Source organism: Pristis pectinata, chromosome 1 (genome assembly GCF_009764475.1).
Source record: "Pristis pectinata isolate sPriPec2 chromosome 1, sPriPec2.1.pri, whole genome shotgun sequence".
In the NCBI taxonomy this organism is placed as follows: Eukaryota; Metazoa; Chordata; class Chondrichthyes; order Rhinopristiformes; family Pristidae; genus Pristis; species Pristis pectinata.
In genome coordinates, this window is record NC_067405.1 from 113932192 (window position 1) to 113953147 (window position 20956).

A 20956-nucleotide genomic window follows, 5' to 3' on the forward strand; every position below is an offset into this window, starting at 1 on the left:
AGGGGAACTTGCAGGTGATGGTATCAATGTCTTCCCCTCCTTGATGGTAGAGATCATGGATTTGGGAGGTGCAGCCAGTGTTGTCTAGGTGAGTATTCATTGTACGTTTTGTAGATTGCACAATCTACAAGCGTAGAGTGCTGGTGGCTTAGGGAATGAGCCTTCAGGGTGGTGGATAGGGTGCCAATCAAGCAGGCACTCTTGGTGGGAGCTGCACTCTTCCAGGCAAATTCCATCACACTTCTGCATGCCTTTTAGATGGTGGAATGGTTTTTGAGTGTTACTTGAGGAACCTGCCATCTAATATAGAGCTTCTGACCAGCTCATGTAACCACATTATTTACATGGCTCATCCAGTTCTGTTTCTGCTCAATGGTAAATTCCCTAGGATGTTGATGGAAGGGGGCGAGGCAACATTAATGCTATTGAATGCCGGGGTAGGTGGGTTAAGCTTTCTTTTGTTGGAGATGGTCTTTGCCTGGCAGTTGTGTGTTATTTGTCACTTATCTGCCTGTTGTTTAGGTCTTGTTGCATGCAGGCACGAACTATTTCATTTTCTGAAGTTGTGAAGCAGTTAAATATTGTGCAAACATCTCAATTTTAGAATGTATGATGAATATAAGGTTATTGATGAAGCAGCTGGAGATGGTTGTGCCTCAGACACTATCCTGATGAACTTCTGCAATGATCATAGAATCGTACAGCATGGAAACAAGACATTTCGTCCAACTCATTCATGCCAATGCATGTTGTTTGTATTAAACCCCATTGCCCTCACTAATGAAGGCAAGCATGCCATATATCACCTTCACCACCCCGTCCAACTGTCTTGCCATTTTTAAGGAGTTATGTACTTGTATCCCAAGATCTCTCTGTTCAACAACACTCCACAGGGCCCTGCCATTTACTGTGAATGTCCTACCCTGGTTTAGCTTCCCAAAATGCATCCCTTTGCACTTGCCTCATTTAAATCCAGGAAATTATAGGCCGGTGAGCCTGACGTCAGTCATGGGTAAATTATTGGAAGGTATTCTGAGGGACAGGATATGTAAGTATTTGGATAGACAGGGCCTGATTAGGGATAGTCAGCATTGCTTTGTGCATGGCAGGTCATGTCTATCCAATCTAATAGTTTTTTGAGGAGGTTACTGGGAAGGTTGATGAAGGGAAGGTGGTGGATGTTGTCTACATGGACTTTAGCAAGGCCTTTGACAAAGTCCTACATAGGAGGCTGGCCCAGAGGGTTAAGTCACTTGGTATTCAGGATGAAGTAGTCAATTGGATTCAATGTTGGCTTAGTGGGAGAAGCCAGGGAGTGGTAGTAGATGGCTGTCTCTCTGATTGGAGGCCTGTGACTAGTGGTGTGCCGCAAGGATTGGTGTTGGGTCTGTTGTTGTTTATCATCTATATTAATGATGTAAATGATAATGTGGTAAACTGAATCAGTAAATTTGCAGATGACACCAAGATTGGAGGCATAGTGAACAGTGAGGAAGGCTATCAAAGCTTGCAAAGTGATCTGGACCAGCTGGGAAAATAAGCTGAAAAATGGCAGAAGGAATTTGATGCAGACAAGTGTGAGGTGATGCACTTTGGGTAAGACTTGCACAGTGAATAGTAGGGCACTGAGGTGTGCGGTAGAACAAAGGGACTTGGGAACACAGATCCATAATTCCTTGAAAGTGGTATTGCAGGTGGATAGGGTCGTAAAGAGCTTTTAGCATGTTGGCCTTCATAAATCAGGGCATTGGGTACAGGAGTTGGGATATTATGTTGAATTTGTATAAGATGTTGGTGAGACCGAATTTGGAGTATGATGTGCATTTTTTGTCACCTACCTACAGGAAAGATATCAATGAGTTTAAGAGTGCAGAGAAAATTTACAAGGATGTTGCCAGGGCTTGAGGACCTGAGTTATTGGGAAAGGTTGAATAGGTTAGGACTTTATTCCCTGGAACGCAGGAGAATGAGGGGAGATCTTGTAGAAGTGTACAAAATTACAAGGGCTATAGATATGGTGAATGCATGCAGGCTTTTTCCCCTCAGGCTGGGTGAGAGTAGAACTAGAAGGCATAGGTTTCGGGTGAAAGGTGAAATATTTAAGGGGAATCTGAGGGGGAACTACTTCGCTCAGAGGGTGGTGCGAATGTGGAATGAGCTGCCAGCAGAAGTGCTGGATGCAGGTTCAATTATAACATTTAAGAGAAGTTTGGATAGGTGCATGGATGAGAGAGGCATGGAGGGCTATGGTCCGGGTGCAGGTAGATGGTACTAGGTAGAAAATCAGGCCAGCATGGACTAGATGGGCTGAAGGGGCTGTTTCTGTGTTGTAGTACTCTATGACTCTAAAGGAAGTTACTGTGCATATTGAGACATTCTGCTTTTTGTCTACCCATCAGCACACTGCAGTGTATTCACTTCAACTCCAGGGACACAAATAAAGAATGGATGGTTGATCTGGCAGACAATGAAAACATTGAAGCTATTTGTCTGGGTCAAGGTTGGGCTGCTGTTTCGACAAGTGCTCTAATTGTTCGTATATTCAGCATCGGTGGTATCCAAAAGGAGCTCTTCAGTCTAATGGGGCCTGTGGTCTCCATGTCAGGACATGGGGAGCAACTGATGATCTCTTATCACCAAGGTAATGTATTGAACTTGTGAATCCATATTGCGCCCTTTTGTTGAGGTTATTGCAGAGGATGAATTGCGTTTAAATTTAGACATTTCAGTTTGAGATTCGGCAGCAAGCACCTGAGACTTGAGTAGCAAAATTCTGAATAAGTAATCACATGCCTTATGGTATGGGTGTGTATGTGTCTCTGCACAGTATCAGATCTTATTCACATTTCTGTTTCCCACACCACTAGTGGGAAGCTCAAAGGTTTGGATTTTTGCTCACTCTGAACTGGTTGCTGGAATATTATAGCTTTCAAATCCAGTTTTAATATTTGTCTATTCAGTTATGTGCTTTGTTACAAATTATTAGAAATAAATATTTCTTAAAAGTTGGAACACCCCCAATTTATGCAAGGTTTGAAGGAACAGATAGCCCTTTCAATTTAGCAACGTTATGCCAATTTTGAGTATTAGCATTAATAGAGGAGGAAAAAAAATGAGAGTGCACCCACTTCGGCTTCTGACCTGGGCTGATTGAGTGGTGGGCAATCAAACCACTTTCAGAAAGATCTTCATTCTAAGCTGCATGGTTCATTTTTACTCCAGTAGCCTGGTTTCCAGGGGAATAAATGTAAAGGGATGATCAATAAGGCAATACAGTATTGCAGAGCCACTCAAAGGCCAGGATGGGTGTGTACGTGTTTCATTTTCCCTCACCCACTGTTCAGCAAACTAACTTTTATAACCTTGTGCAATCTATTTGACCATCTCACTTACATCCCAATACCCTGCTAAATTTGAACATCCTAAAGTCCTGGCCCACCTTACCAATAATAGGTCAGGAGTGTCTGAGAAATGACTTGTATAGGGAAAAAAAACATAAATCTGGAAAATTACTTAAATTTGAGATTGGCAGAGTGGTTCAAATTATTAAAAGACAAATTTGAGATTAATGTCTGGAAATTACTTGTCCAGCTGTATTAAAGGGGGAAGATCTGTTCCATCCTTCAGTCTTTGCCTTTTCCATACAAAGACTTCAGCAGGGTGTTTCACTACAAGGCAAGGATTCTTCTTGGTGTTTATCTGGATGGAGTGTGGGGAATTATGTAATCAAAAAACCCTGCTTTTAAGTAAGTGCAATCATTTGCCTTGCTGATTGTCCCAATTGCATACTGCTCAAGTTCTATATACGTTGATATTCTTGATCTTTTGAATAGTTATGATTTGGTTATTGAGAATTAAGATGCAGTTTTCTCTATAACCACGGTATCAAGGTTCAATCAATACCATAAAATTAAAGATGAGGAGTAATAATTTCAATGGAAAACTTTCCAGCTAATCGTCTTTCAGTTTGTTACAGGTAGGAGATGGGAGTAAGCCATTGTTTTATCCCTCTCCTCCAGCAAACTGGAGGAGTTTGGCCCTGTTGATAATCATGTTCTCTTTAATATTGTCAATGAAACAAGACTGCATATTTTTAATATTCAAAAGGGTTAGGGTTTTGCCATTGACTTGCTGGATATCCCACGTGTTTATTTTAAATATAAAAATAATAGCCGTGGAACTGAAAACCTCCCCATTCCTCCTTTCCTAATTGAGACAAAGTCACTTTCTCCCACTTGCTGGAAACCTTTAACGCTAAATTAGGAAGGGCCTCGGCACTTGAACCACGTTTTCTGCATGGAGGCCCTGAACAATATGCATATTAGCTAATCATTAAAATGTTTCAGGATAATTCTGTTCCCCATTGTATCTCTTTCCTAAGTACTATAGAACAATACAGCACATTACAGGCCCTTCGGCCCACCATGTTGTGCCACCCTTCAAACCACACCTAAGACGACCTAACCCCTTCCTCCCACATATCCCTCTAACTTAAATTCCTCCATATGCTTATCTATGCATATAAGCCTCCACCACCACCCCAGGCAGCGCATTCCATGCACCAACCACTCTCTGGGTGAAAAACCTCCCTCTGACATCTCCCTTGAACTTCCCCCCCAATTACCTTAAAGCCATGTCCTCTTGTTTTGAGCATTGGTGCCCTGGAAACGAGGCGCTGGCTGTCCACTCTAACTATTCCTCTTAATATCTTGTATACCTCTATCATGTCTCCCCTCATCCTCCTCCTCTCCAATGAGAACAGCCCTAGCTCCTTTAGTCTCTCCTCATAATCCATGCTCTCTAATCCAGGCAGCATCCTGGTAAATCTCCTCTGCACCCTTTCCAACGCCTCCACATCCTTCCTATAATGAGGCGACCAGAACAGGACACAGTACTCTAAGTGTGGCCTAACCAGAGTTTTGTAAAGCTGCATCATCACTTCGCAGCTCTTAAACTCAATCCCCTGATTTATGAAAGCTAACATCCCATAAGCTTTCTTAACTACCCTATCTACCTGTGAGGCGACTTTCAGTGATCTGTGGATATGAACCCCCAGATCCCTCTGCTCCTCCACACTGCCCAGAATCCTGCCATTTACCTTGTACTCCGCCTTGGAGTTTGTCCTTCCAAAGTGTACTAACTCACACTTCTCCGGATTGAACTCTGTCTGCCACTTGTCAGCCCAGCTCTGCATCCTATCAATATCCCTCTGCAAGCTTCGACAGCCCTTTACATTATCCACAACACCACCAATCTTTGTGTCGTCTGCAAACTTGCTAACCCACCCTTCCACCCCCTCATCTAAGTCATTAATAAATATCACAAAAAGTAGAGGTCCCAGAACCAATCCCTGTGGGACACCACTAGTCACAGCCCTCCAATCCGAATGCACTCCCTCCACCACAACCCTCTGCTTTCTACAGGCAAGCCAATTCCTAATCCACACGGCCATGCCTCCCTGGATCCCTTGGCCTCTGACCTTCTGAAGAAGCCTACCATGCGGAACCTTGTCAAACGCCTTACTAAAATCCATGTAGACCACATCCACTGCACTACCCTCTTCAATCTTCCTGGTCACCTCAAAGAACCCTATCAGGCTTGTGGGGCAAGATCTTCCCTTCACAAAGCCATGCTGACTGTCCCTAATCAGTCCATGATTCTCTAAATGCTCAGATCCTATCAGAATCCTTTCTAACAGCTTACCCACCACAGACGTAAGGCTCACTGGCCTGTAATTCCCTGGGCTATCCCTACTACCTTTCTTGAATAAGGGGACAACATTCGCCACCCTCCAATCCTCCGGTACCATCGCCGTTGACAACAAGGACTCAAAGATCCTAACCAACAGTTCAGCAATCTCCTCCCTCTCCTCACGAGGCAGCCTGGGGAATATTCCGTCAGGCCCTGGGGACTTATCTGTCCTAATATCTTCTAACAACTCCAACACATCCTCTCTCTTAATATCTACATACTCTAGAACATTACCCTTACCAACACTGTCCTCAGCATCATCAAGAGCCCTCTCCTTGGTGAATACTGAAGAGAAGTATTCATTGAGAACCTCACCTACTTCCACAGCTTCCAGGCACATCCTCCCACCTTTGTCTTTAATCGGACCTACCTTTACCCTAGCCATCCTTCTGCTCTTCACGTATGAGAAAAAAGCCTTGGGATTCTCCTTAACCCTACTCGCCAAAGCCTTTTCATGTCCCCTTCTCGCTTTCCTCAGCCCTTTCTTAAGTTCCTTCCTTGCTACTCTAAATTCCTCATGAGCCCTGTCCGAGCCTTGCTGCTTACACCTTATGTATGCTGCCGCCTTCTTCCTAACTAGTTGTTCCACCTCTCTCGTCACCCACGGTTCCTTCACCCTACCATTGCCTCACCAGGACAAATTTATCCCTAACATCCTGCAAGAGATCCCTGAACATTGACCACATCTCCATAGTACACTTCCCTTCAAAAATGTCACCCCAATTTACACTCTCAAGTTCTCGCCTTATAGCCTCATAATTCGCCTTTCCCCAATTAAGTATCTTCCTGTCCTCTTTGCTCCTATCCCTGTCCATGACAATTCTAAAGGTTATGGAGCAATGGTCACTGTCCCCCAAATGCTCACCCACCAATAGATCTAAGTACTTGTGTTTCAGTTGGCCAAGCCCTTCTGTTTAGTTTTTGCCTTTTTGCCCTTGGATAATTTATATAATTTCCACTAAATTATTTCCTAAACCAATTTTAAATCATACCTGTTAAGTATCTGCAGTTTTGCAAGAATTACTGGTTCACTATGCAATGTGTTAAATTATACTGTTCAGCCTGCCTTGCTGCTTCAATTATTTTTTTGAGGTTGCTGAGCGTAGATGGAAGTTGTTAACACCTAGAGAGCTCTATTAATTAGTTTTGCTGATTGCAGGCCAACGTTTCAGTATCGTAATTTTTCATTCTCTTTGGCTTTTATGCCATTTGTTGATATTGCAAATGCTCTTTCATTATTTGATGCAGTATTATCCTAAACTAGTTATTGTATTTCTTAGCAAAGAAACCTAATTCTAAAATCATACTAGGATAATAGGCAAATTGGTGCAAGTGTAGGTTCATGGCTCATGTTTACTGTGTGCCGATGGAAATAAAATGAAAAAGATATAACAAATAATACCTCTTAAGTCACAGAGCTAAGTGGTAAAGTCTACATCTGTTTTAAAGGTAAAATTTTGGTGTTTTTATGTTTTATTGATTTAGAATGACTCATTTCGGTCTAGCTCATTAGTCCAAAACTGAATAGGCAGCTACTCCATTATGTATGTTTCCTATTTCACACTTCAGGGTGCATTTCTGGTAACACAAATTTCTGCTGAATTCAAAACATCAAATTACTGTAATTAGATGAATTAAAGTGACACGGGTGATATTTTAAACGCAGTTTGAACCACATCGTGAAGTTGGTTTGATGTTGTAAAATTCAACCATTTCCAGTATCTTTGTTTTGAAGTCCATGAATCTTTTTGCTATTTTACAGATTTAGGCCCCTTTTATCCACAGCCGCCAGTTCAAATTCTGGCCACATTTTCACCCAACTACCTCACTGAAAACGTCTAAATTAGAACTACGCTTTTTTTCTTAAACTTAACAATGATGCATTTTGCATTGATAGGACCAGAAACCATCACCTTCACCCTCTCACCAAGTTCCATAACCTCAACATTGAATTTATTTCCCCACACTTCATTCTCAACTCTTACTGCTGAAACAAAATCAGGAAATGCTACAGATCTCTTCCCACACATGCAGCCTGACCTAAGTATTTCCAGCATTTTCTATTTCTGTTTTGGAATACCAGCATCTGCAATTGTATTTTTTTGATTTTTCACTTACTGGTGAAATCTCACTTGTCACCTCAAGTCTTAGTTCCTATCTTCATTAACCTTCCATCTTCTACCCATTATGGATTTTCAATGCCACACCTGGTCCCAGTTTATTTTGCTTTTGTGATATGACCATTATTGGTAAGGCCAGCATTTATTGCTTAATCGTGATTGCTCTGAAATGGTGGTACAGTGCCACCCTCCTGGACCACTTGTATCTTTTAGAAAGAATTGAATTTTTTTTGGCCATTTTGAGTACATTATTTTGGATCTAGAGTCGCATGTAGGTCAGAATGGTGTGGCTGGTAGATTTTTCTTTCCTCTAAGAGGTATTAATCGAACCAGAAGAGTTTTTATTGCATTCAGTAGTTTCATGTTTACCATTCTTGATACTTTGCTTTTTGTTCAAGATTTACCTAATTTACTGAATTTAAAATTTTAATCTGTTGTTTGTGGGACCTTGGTTCATGTTTCTTTATCATTAGTACAGACTTCTGGAATAACAATGCAGAAATATAACCATAGTGTTGCCATACTGAATCATGCACCATCTTTGACTCTGGCAGCAAAAAGAGTGACCAGTTCTTATCATTTAGTCTGGAGACATCCAATCTATTGCAGCTGTCCAATTGGTAAGACAATCCTGGGGTTATTGGATCAGTGAGGGTGTTAGTGGTTGGATGTTTGTGAGTAGGAGTGTTCAGATGGAGAGAGAAGGTACTGGGAGAGTATTATTTAAGGTGATTAATGGGAAAGTCAGGGATGAGGGAAAACAAGATTGGGGAGGTAGGCAAGAGGATCTTGCAGGGACAGTTGGGAATATTTTGGAGGGATTTGAAAAGAGGAGTACTTGGTGAGGGGTGGCTTGAGGATTGTGCATGGTGGGGTGGTGTGGGAGGGGCACATCTCAGTAAAGGGATCATACACTTTGAGATCTGCTCAGCAGGATGTTGCTGAAGGGCAGGGTATAGAGCACTTGGTAGGCAAGGATATGAGAGGGAGTTGAGGGAGGACATTGACAAATGAAGTGGTGGGAGGAATGTGTGAGTAGCAATGGAAGGTTGGAGATGGCATTGATCTGGTGGGGAATGCATGCCTTGGATCTTCCCTTTGATACTCCATTAGCAACCCAGACAAACTCCATCTGTCCACTTCTGCCTGAGGGGGTGATGGAGGCAGGTATTCTCACACAGTTAATGTATCTAGACAGACAGTTGATTAGCTAATGCAAAGAAGGCCAAGGACCAAGTGCAGGTGAATGGGATTAGTATAGGTTTTAATTTGATGGTTGGCATGGACACAATAGGCCAAAATGCCTGTTTCTGGATTGTATAAGTCCTTCTTGATATGCCCTTTAAATCCTATAATTTTAGTTGAACTTGTGTGCATCCTTTCTAACAGCTCCTTATTTAGCTCTGTATAAATGAAAGCTATTATTGATTTAACAAGAGTGGGCTGTAATTCAGTGCGAAAATATAGACTGCCACCTAGTGGGATCTTAAATACTTGCATTTTGAGTCATGCCATTGTTTTGATAGTCCAGAAATATTTATATTAGTAATAAAAATATTTTTTGCACTTTTCATGAAATAAATTGGTAACAATACTGGAAAACATCTATCCAAACATCAGTTGATGAAGGATTTTTGTTTTGAAAAGTGTCCTAGATTGGCATTGTTTATTAAGCTTTCACGTAACTAAACCTTGTGTATCTTTTTTTCCAAAGCATAATTAAGGAAAATGAGATTTATTTAGATCTGCTCAACATTATACTGAGATCTTGGCATTAAGACATTTGTTTTGCACTTACTTTTAAGTTGCTCTTGGATTATAAATGATACTGATTAGGGTGAATATAGTGTTCCTCCCTTGCTGTTGTATGAAAGTGGGGTGTGGTGTGCTGAGTGGCATCAATTGGAACTGCTGTTTGTGCTGAAGATGTTGGATAGGAAATTTCACAAATCTGAATGATTAAGTATTTCTGCCTTTGGGCATGATCAGATCCTGAGGGAGGAGAAAAGATTTTCACTGGACTGCTTAGTTTTTGCTGTTTAGATATAATTTGCCTTGCTCTTGGTATTGGTTTATTATTGTTACTTGTACCGAGGTACAGTGGAAAAACTTGTCTTGCATACCGTTCATACAGATCAATCCATTACACAGTGCATTGAGGTAGTACAAGGTTAAAACAATAACAGAATACCAAGTAAAGTGTCACAGCTACAAGGAAGTGCATTGCAGGTAGACAACACAGTGCAAAGTCATAACAAGGTAGATTATGAGGGCAAGAGTCCATCTCATCATATAAGGGAACCGTTCAATATTCTTATCACCGTGCCCTCAGGCTCCTGTATCTTCTACCCGATAGGAGAGTAGAGAGAATGACCTGGGTGGGTGGGGTCTTTGATTATGCTGGCTGCTTCACCAAGGCAAGCAAGAGGTATAGACAGAGTCCATGGAGGGGGCCCTGGTTTCCGTGACACGTTGGGCTGTGTCCACAGCTCTCCGCAGTTACTTGCGGTCCTGGGCAGAGCAGTTGCCATACCAAGCTGTGATGCATCCAGGTAGGATGCTTTCTATGGTGCATCGATAAAAGTTGGTGAGCGTCAAAGGGGACGTGCCAAATTTCTTTAGCCTCCTGAGGAAGTAGAGGCACTGGTGAGCTTTCTTGGCCATGGCATCTACATGGTTGGACTAGGACAGGCTATTGGTGATGTTCACTCCTAGGAGCTTGAAGCTCTCAACCCTCTTGACCTCAGCACCGTTGATGTAGACTGGTGCATGTACACCGCCCCCTTTCCTGAAGTCAATGACCAGCTCTTTTGTTTTGCTGACATAGAGCGCTTTGTGACATAGTGTCATGTCAACAACCTTTCCCTCAATCTCCTTCCTGTGCTCTGACTCATCATTATTTGAGATACTGCCCACTACCGTAGAATTATCTGCAAAGTTGTAGATGGCGTTAGAGCAGAATCTGGCCACGCAGTCATGATTATATTGGGAGTAGAGTAGAGGGCTGAGGATGCAGCCTTGTGGGGCACCAGTGTTGAGAATAATCGTGATGGAGGTGTTGCTGCCTATCTTCACTGATTGTGGTCTGTTGGTCAGGAAGTCAAGGATCCGGTTGCAGAGGGAGGTGTTGAGTCCCAGGTCTCAGAGTTTGGTGATGAGTTTGCTCAGAATTATTGTATTGAAGGCAGAGCTGTAGTCAATAAGCAATAGTCTAACCTAGGTGTCTTTACTGTCCAGATGCTCCAGAGCTGAGTGTAGGGCCAGGGAGATGGCGTCCACTGTAGACCTGTTTCAGTGATAGACAAATTGCAGTGGGTCAAGGTTGTCTGGGAGGATGGAGTTAATGCGTGCCATGACCAGCATCTCGAAGCACTTCATGATGGTGGATGTCAGAGCCACTGGTCGGTAGTCATTAAAGCATGTTACCTTGTTTTTCTTGGTACCAGGATGATGGTGGTGCTCTTAAAACAGGTGGGAACCTCAGAATGAAGTAGGGAGAGGTTAAATATGTCAACAAATACCCCCGCTAGTTGATCAGCACAAAATCTGAGCACACAGCCAGGAACACCATCCGGGCCAGATGCTTTCCTTGGGTTCACTCTCAGGAAGACTGATCTTGCGTCCTCGAAGGTGACCACGGATTCAGTTGCATTGGAGGCTATCAGGGTGGGTGGTGACAATGCATTCCCCTTCTGTTCAAAACATGCATGGAATGCGTTGAGCTCATCTAGAAAGGATGCGCTGTTGTTAACTATGCTGCCTGACTTTGTTTTGTAGCCCGTTATAGCATGTAAGCCCTGCCACAACTGACGGCTGGTCTATTTTGAACCAGTATTGTCTCTTGGCATTCCTGATAGCTTTCGGGAAGTCGTATCTCAATTTCTTGTAAAGGGGAGCATTTTTGCTGAGGGCTGATTCAAATTCTCTAAACTTATTGTACCCTTTGGGGAAAAAAACTAGGGAGAATACTCAATAAACCAGATGATGGAATTATTTAGCCCAGTTGCTGAAGGAATAGCAAGTTTTGAAGAGAATTTGAAGCAGTTGAATCTTGTAATGTTTCTTTTTATCATGAACATATTAATGATTCAGAAGTTGTCAAATTACTAGAGTAAGACCAGAAAATCTTATAATCATTTAGCAGGTCAGACAGCATATCTAGAGAAAAACCATTTATCTTAAATGCTAACTTTCTTTTCATAGATGCTGTTTGAACTACTGACTATTTCCAGTAAATTCTGTTGTTTTAATTTCATATTTCAAATATTAACAGTGTTTTGTTTTTGCATAATATTCAAGGTTTTTGATTTGTACTCATGGGAATAGGAGTCTACCTGAACAAGAGAACAATCCAGTTATACCCATCCCAAACCTGAGATGTAGGCCCAAATTTTGCAGGAAATTTAGGTGCATTTCCGCATAATTATCTGTGTTTGCAGAATTTGTGCATAAATATTAAGTTTAAAAGTCATGTATAACTGTTACCGTTAAACTTATCTACTTTCACTCCAGCTAGGGAGAATGTATTTATGATAATTCCTCTCCACTTTGGAGATTCCATGCATGTGACCTATGCTGAGTTAGAACTAACACAAGAACAGCTTCATTATTCAGTTTAGGACATACTGGACAATTACTTTTTTTGGATTCTTTTAGTTACTTTGCTTTATTAAAATATTTTGTATGTAATTGAGAATTTTCTTTTAGTTGCTTTATTTAAATATTTTGTGTATTTTCAGCTTTTTACAAGTTTTTACTTTAACAATTTTTCATTCTTAAAGAATAATGCTTCAAATAGTTTTCAAGTTTTTGATTGTTTCTGAATGCCAGTTATTAAACAATTCTCCAGTGCAGGAAATTCATCTTGAATAACAACAGCTCTGTACATCAATGTGTATTATTTTTTGGGTGAGCAAGAAGGAAAGTCTCTCCTTGTAAACTGTCAGCAAAAAAATTTTCTTTCTCTTTTTCAGGCACTGGATTTGATGGCGATCAATGTCTTGGGGTGCAACTGATGGAACTAGGGAAAAGAAAGACACAGGTTCTCCATGGTGTTCCCCTACCTCTCAGCAGAAAGTCATATCTGGCGTGGCAGGGCTTCTCTGCTGAAGGTGATTTTAATATACCCTTACCATTCCACTCACTGCATGATGAAATATGTAGGCAAAATATAGTTCCAAATTTCTAACATTACATCTCCTTACCTCTAATATTACACTGCAATGACAGAGAAGGAAACACAAAAAACAGAGTTCAGCAGTTCAATCCAAAAGGAAATCTTTCCAAGTGAGGTTCTATGTTGGAGCTGCTAATAGGTTACTCATGTTGTGGATCAGCCTGGTAATATTTTAAAAATAATAACACTGATTATTCTTTGAATTTAATTTTTTTGTGTTTGGTTTTTAAATTAAAAGTATACATTTTTTGTATTTCTCATTGGAAATTGGCAGTTTTTCACTTTCGTTGCCAAATTAGAACCTTGTTTTAACACACAATGGTTGGTTAACTAAAAATGTTTTGGAAGTATTTTTCATATTTTTGCAAAAATGTTAGACTGGAACTTCAAACATCTGAACGAATATTTTTATCTTGAAGCTCTTAATTCATTGTTTTTGTATTGCAGTAATTGTCATATTTTGGAATAGTTATGGTATGTGATCAACTCGTAATCACAAATAATTACTGTATTCAGTACAGTAACCATTGTAACTTGTAACATTTCTCTATAGGAACCCCAGTATTTGCAGATTCAGATGGGATAGTGCGAATGTTGAACAGATCTCTAGGGAACACCTGGATTCCTGTTTCTAACACTCGGGACCATTGCAAAGGCAAATCTGATTATTACTGGGTGATTGGTATCCATGAAAACCCTCAACAGCTCAGGTAAAACAATTACAACCATTAGCAGGACTGGGGTCCTGATGAAAGGTCTCAGCCCAAAACGTTGACTGTTCATTTCCCTCCATAGATGCTGCCTGACCTGCAGAGTTCCTCCAGCGTTTTGTGTATGTATTGAGACTGATGGACAGTGTTGTCAAGGGGGTCTAAATTGCAATTCAGTTTCTGCATATTTGACTTTGTTAGGTAGGAAAGTTCTTTTAAGAAGTAGCTCCAAGCAAAAATGCTTTTTGTTCAAAAATGTGGTCAAACATGCTCCAGTGAGCCTTTTATAATTTGAGCCGATGTTCTCCATTGATTCAGTTGCTATTGTGCACCATCCTATTTCTGCTAGAGTGTAAAATGCTGTCCTACCTTGCTAGCGGAGGTCAGAATGGCTGTGATCATGGATTTTTCGATGGCAGTGTCTTCATTGATAAGCACGTTTCAAGTAAGACGAGTTGAACAATGCAGTTTTAAAAAAAAGTTCCGATTATAAGAGAAATTTTTTTTTCAACAGCATTATGTAGCAAGCAAGTGGCATTTATAAAGTGAAACTAATAATTATAATTAAATTTAATCACATCCTTGGAACTGAAACATATCATTATCAACAGATGTATTCCATGCAAAGGAGCTAAGTTTCCACCAACACTTCCTCGTCCCACTGTAACAGTCCTACCACTGAAACTTCCTTATTGTCAGACTAGTTCAGAAAAAGGACAATTGGAGGTATGTAACAATTCTCTTGTCTTGGTCCTATGTCCTGAATTCATTTGTTAACATAACTTAAATTTTACCTGAGTACTTAATATTTGCAAAATTTGATGTTTGTTCTTTATTGCAACTTAATTTAAAATAAATTTAAAAGAAGGCAAATTAACTCATTATGAATTGCATAAGAAATTGTAAAGGGAGCCTGCCAACTTATTTTTAAACTGAATTGGTATGTGGTCTTTTTTGGATTGATTCAAATGTAGTACCATTATTCAAGTCAGGCAGTAGGGTAATAAGCCAAGTAATTACAGGCTGGTGAGTTTACTGTAAGTTGTAGGGAAGTTAATGGAAAATACATTAATCTACACTTGGAAAGGCAGGGATTGATCAGGGATAATCAGTACAGCTTTGTTGGTGGGAGATCCTGTCTGACAAATATGATTTGAGTTTTTTTTGAAAGAGTAACAAAATCTATTGAAGTTGATGTAGTTTTGATGTTGATCTAGTGCAGTTGATGTAGCCTACAAGGACTTCAGTAAGGCTTTTGAACAAGGTCCCATGTGGAAGACTGGTCCAAAGGGTTACTGTGGGATCCAAGTGAGATGGCAAAATTGGCTTGATTATAGGAGAAAGAGGAGAGATGCTTTTGTGATTGTAAGCCTTTGACCTGTGGTATACCAGCTCTGTCTGTGCTGGGATTCCAACTATCATGTACATTTAACTATTTGGATATGAACGTAGACATGATTAATCAAGTTTGCTGATGACATGAAAATTGGTGGTGTTGATGGTGAGAAGATTAGTTTTGGTTACAGAATGATATTGATCAGCTGGCAAATTTGCAGAGCAATGGCAGATGGAATTCAATCCTGATGAGTGTGAGATGATGCATTTTGGGAGTACTGATAACAATAGAGGCATCATGAATGGGAGAGCTCTAGGGAGTATTGAGGAACAGAATGACTTTGGTGTACAAGTCCCTAGATACCTAAAGGTAGACAAAATAGTGAAAGAGGCAGACAGGATGCTGGCCTTCATTAACCTGAGCACAGAATACAAGAGTAGGGAGGTCACGGTACAGCTTTATAAAACATTGGTTTAGGCCACCACTGGAATATTGTATGCAGTTCTGGATGGCACACTATAGGAAGGACGTGATTGCAGAGGAGATTTTCCAGGATGTTGCCTGGGATGGAACATTTCAGTTACGAGGAGAGAGTGGATGGGCTGGGTTTGTATTTCTTGGGGCAGAGGAGGCTGAGGGGATACCTGATAGAGGTATGCAAAATTCTGAGAGGTATAGGTAAGGTGGATACTGAGAAACTTGCTTCCCCAACAGAGACATCTAAAGCCAGAGATGCTGCCTGACCTGCTGAGTTCCCCCAGCATTTTGTGTGTAAAGCCAGAGTACATGGGTTTAAAGTGAATAACAATGTTAGACGAAAAAATTTTTTTCACTCAGTGGTTACGATCTGGAATGCAATGTCTGAGAAGGTGGTAGAGGCAGGTGGTCTCACAATATTTATAAATTATGTAGACGAGCACTTGAATCGCCATGTCATAGAAGGCTTTGGAACTAAGTTACTAATGAATGGGGTGAGTTTAGATTGGTACGATGGTTGGCATGGATGTGGTGGGCTGAAGGGTCTATTTCTGTGCTCCTTCCCCATTTGGTAGCTAAATGTTGAAATACCTGTCTTTTTTTTAAATCGAGAAAGATTTGAAGTCATCTTCGTATTTACTATTTTTCTGTGTTTGCATTCTTAAATTTAGTAGATAATGTAGTGCTTTGTAACATGGACGTGCTTAGAATTATTTGCAGAACTAGAGCCATTAAGACCATTAACTGTAAGTCCTATGATAACTGACTTTTAAAAGAGGTCTGCAGGTCTATTTAGTATTCTGTCACTTTGTTTTTCCGAAGTATAGTTTGTGAAGATAGTTCTAATCCTGAAAATCTAATTAGGATCAATAATTCCAATAAGTTGCCTATTAGATTCTGAAAACACTGCGACATACTGTGATATTTTGGGAGGGGTGAGTATTGGGTAATTAGTTGGGTGATGTCATTTCTGATTGAAGAAGTCAACAAACTAAAATCAGCTAAGTTCTATAAAGAGTGAATGACCCACTCTGTTAGTTTATCTTCCAAGAAGGGTGAAAGCCACTGCTACAGATCTATTTGTTTACCACCAATAATCTACTGTTAAATAAGCAATAGTTGCCAGTGTGATTGTTGTGATGGACAATGCCAGATGGTACCATAATGAATCTTCAAGCAACTAATGCTTCTGTGGGATTTGGATCTGTAAGCAGAGGTTAATCTTGAAGATAATTAGTATAGATGGATTTCATGCAAGCCCTGGGGAGATTTTTGCTTTTTGGATACTAATTAGTTCAATCTGCAAATGTTTTGTGTATCAAAAGTCTGTATTTAAATTTTGTTAGTAGCCTGTAATAGATAACGTCAATTATTCCCTCTTTTCAGGAGCAGTACTGGCGATCTGTTCTATTTCATAACCATTTTGACTATTTGGCAGCAAATGGCTATGAATTTGATCAAGCTGCAGAAAACCAAGCACTGAAGGAACAGCAGGAACTGCTCATGAAAATGTTTGCTGTGAGTAAAATCTATATAATCTTCTGCAGCTGTTTCTGCAAATATATGCATTATCTCATTCCTGTTGGTGCATATGGAACTCTTCCAACATTCTGCAACAAAAGAATCCTTGTTTGATGAATTGTGGCTGGAATCCTGCTTTTTATGTACATTCGTGTCTCCAACATGCGATGCTACTACTGTGTAGTTTTGTGTAGATTCAGAGCTACTTATTAACTCCCCATCTTCTCACTCAAAGTTTAACAAGAGCTCTTGATTTAACCAGTAGCAACTGGAATTTGGATTGATCTGGCTAAGGTACAGTTTTTGTAAGGTAAAATGCAAATGTTGTTAATGTGAGAGTGATTAATTACTTCCACCTTGTAACTTTTCCTTGCATTTGCAACAAAAGGTAGCTTTTATTGGCATATTGGGTCTCTGATAAACTGAAACATGCATCTTTTGAGCTTGCAGTGAATTAGACCATGCACTATAGAACTAACCTTGCCCACTTATTATGGCATTGTGCACTGGAGACCCATGTGGCGTTAACACAACAGGCGTCTGTTTACTCCCAACTCAAGGTGGATATTATGTCATCAGACCATTGGGTTCAGACTGCAGTTTTTTTTAAAATTGTGCAATTAGTTTGAAGCAAGCATGCTAAGAAGCCATACATAAACCTGTCCCCAAATAGTCTGTGCTATTACTTTTCTTTTTTTTCCTGAAGTTTTGTTTAAATATTTTTGAAAAGTTCAGGAATAAAAACAAATGAGAGTCTTAAATAAATAAGGAAACTGAGAAGCAGGAACTCTGGCCTCCCAAATGCCTTGGCAATTCTTTATAGATGTGCAAAAGAAAAATTTTAATCTTGAGCACTAATGTTTCAATACAGGACAAAGGTGATAATTATACTGTGGTGAAATATGCACTGTTTAGTATTACATTTTGGAATTTTTAAAAGTAAATGATTATAAAATGAGAACTATTCTGACAAGAAGGTAAAAACATTAATATTCTGCTTATTGTTTAGTTATCTTGCAAGGTTGATCGTGAATTCCGTTGTGAAGAGCTTTCAGAGTTTATGACCCAGAATGTCTTAAATCTGGCTATCAAGTATGCCTCACGTTCAAAACGTTCTAACGCTTGCCCAGCGCCTTAGTGATCTGGCACAGGAAGAAAGCTGCAACATTGAATGCTATACAAGTGGAAGATATGGAACTAAATACTGGGTATTGACACTTGTGTTAATTTGTAATTGCAGTATATTCCTACAAAATCTTGGGCTATGGGAAAAGATATTCCAAGGACACACTATTCCACATACATTATGAAGCTAGAGAGTATATTTCAGGATAAAATTTGGGTTGAACAACCAAGCCAAAATTACCAAATACTATTTGTGAATGGCTCAGGAGACTGTACAGTCAGTTAACCTCTGGAATTTTGAAGTATCTCATTTAGTGCTGCACAACAAAGATTGAAAATTTATCCTGTTATTTTGTTTACACCATTTCTTTCTCCTAATTTAAGGGTTTAGCTGGTATGTTATGTATTATTCTGATGTGGATACTTTTAGAAATACTACCAACATGGAATGAAATATGGCTTGAATTTGGTTTATTTGTGAAGCATAAACTGAATTCCATTGGGAAAATCTCTAGAATAGCATTAGCAGCTTGGAAGAAAAAAATTAGCAATTATGACATTTTGAAATGCAGTAAAATACATTGCACACAGTTGCCTATTAAATGCTTATGAACAATTGATTTCAATTAATCACATCGAAATAAATCGGTTAGCATCGAGCCTCTACGTTTTTTTTAAACATTGGCACTGAATTGTTTGGTCTAGAAAAGTAATCTTCTTTAAGTTGAGCTTTAAATCACGAAATACTTAATGGACTAAATTCTGCTAGTTGTTGACACTGTCCTCATTATGTAGTTACAGTAGATCAGTTACTGGATGGAATTCACTTCATTTGCAACCTCCAGCTCAAAACTGGATTCAAAATACAGGAGGAGGAAATGAGGAAGGTGCACAGAATGATGCAGAAGAAGATGGTAGCTGTGGATTGGATCCTGAGGAAAGACTCCATGCAAAGAGAAGTGAGACAAGCTAAATATTCCAATTTTTAATTTGAAAAATAGATTGTCCAGCCTTATTCTAAATCTAACCAGTTGTAGGCCTACATTTAAAAATAAATTATATTGGCTGCTCTTTTGTGAGGGTGTTCCCATGAGGACATTAAATAAACAGAATTGCACCACTCTTCTGCAGTTATCTGCCCACTTCCACTCCATCACTTCATGCAAAATGAAATTAAAAATAAACAGAAAATACTTGCACAGATAGACTCACTCAAGGTTTCCCTCAATTTCCCAAAATAATCTTAGTTTATTTGTGCTGGCAATTTGTGGTTTGGATAATCTAGTATTTGTCTAAAACAACATTGAGTATTTATTGAATACAATTTGTGGACTTCTGTACTGCAGGATTAAATCCGTTTGGTAAAGATCTTGACTCGATGGAAAAAATCACTCCAAAATCTGGTATGTAATAGAAAATTATACTCATATAACTTATAAAGAGGAAATTTGCCACTAACTTAACTGAAGACTATTCCAGTACTGCAAATTTTTTTTACAGTTACATATTTAAAGTATAACTTAAGAAATACTGCAACTTTTAGGGTCGGTTTTCAGTCAGGAAAAAAATAATTACTTGGGATGATAAATACGTATAGCAGTATGGCATGCCTTGTAACATTGCAATTTGTTCAGCTGACTTCTTCATTAAAGGGCTGAATCATGCTCGCCAGCAGAACTGTTATCTGTCAGCTTTCAGATAGTAAGTATGTCGGACTTCCGTGCACGGAAGTCTGAGATGTGTTGGTGCACTTGACCATCTGCTCTGTGCTGGACTTGCCATTGAGTTCAACAGTGTAGAGGTGATAAAGCTGATAGATTTTAGAGTCATAGAGAGATACAGCAGGGAAACAGGCCTTTCAGCCTATGCTGATTATCAACTACCCATTTACACTAATCTGAAGTTAATCCCAATTTTTTTAAAATTCTCCCCATATTCTCATCAATTTCCCCCAGATTCCACCACCTTCCTACACGCTTGGGGCAATTTACAGCCGCCAATTAACCTACCAAACCACATGTCTTTAAGATGTGGGAGGAAACTGGTGCATCTGGAGTAAACCCACGCAGTCACAGAATCTCCACACAGACAACACCTGAGGTCAGCATTGAACCCAGGTCTCTGGTGCTCTGAGATAGTGGCTCTACTTTGCATCCGCCCTTCAGGTTTATCCCAAGGAATGCTGGCATTTAAACAGCAGCCCCCTTGATTTGAATGGGATCAGGATCATGCCAAGAAAGGCAAGTGCTTGAATTGTTGTACTTTTGGTCATTGCAATGTTTTAATTATTTGACAGTACCTCACTGTTTTTCATTTTAAGTTATTTAAAATAAATACTTAGATTTATTTGAATAGTTTTTAAATGTCTGACACTCAGACATTTCAAAAACTCTTCAAAAGCTGAGTTATCAAAATCTTTCAGGGTAAAGACTCAGTGGTATGTCAGCCAAGCAGGCTTATAAATGGGGCCTAGTAGCCATGTGAAGCCCACACTGCCTTGCCATCTTGTTCCTGGAACAGGAGGTCAAGGATTAGTACCTGGTTAGAATGTGGAAAAAGGGGGGTGTGATGCTGGACAGTGTACTGAATTGGGCATGATTTATGCAATGGTGCAAGTTGCCTCATTAGGACATTTATCATTAACATAAAGTATACTTTAGATCCAGGATCATTTCCTTTAAATAGAGTCATACAGCACAGAAATGGGCTCTTTTTGGCCCAGTGTCCATGTTGACCAATA

At 39.9% G+C, this 20956-nt stretch overlaps 1 protein-coding gene across 1 annotated transcript in view; it reads left to right on the top strand.

The window, feature by feature from the left end:
* Nucleotides 1-20956, top strand: part of wdhd1 (WD repeat and HMG-box DNA binding protein 1) — a 62805-nt gene that overhangs the window by 31441 nt on the left and 10408 nt on the right. Inside the window, 10 exon segments of the mRNA XM_052016664.1 lie at nucleotides 2400-2641; nucleotides 12845-12982; nucleotides 13601-13757; nucleotides 14369-14483; nucleotides 16957-17088; nucleotides 18101-18205; nucleotides 18207-18245; nucleotides 18247-18299; nucleotides 19012-19175; nucleotides 19563-19619. Of these exon segments, the coding sequence (XP_051872624.1) occupies nucleotides 2400-2641; nucleotides 12845-12982; nucleotides 13601-13757; nucleotides 14369-14483; nucleotides 16957-17088; nucleotides 18101-18205; nucleotides 18207-18245; nucleotides 18247-18299; nucleotides 19012-19175; nucleotides 19563-19619 (1202 nt within the window).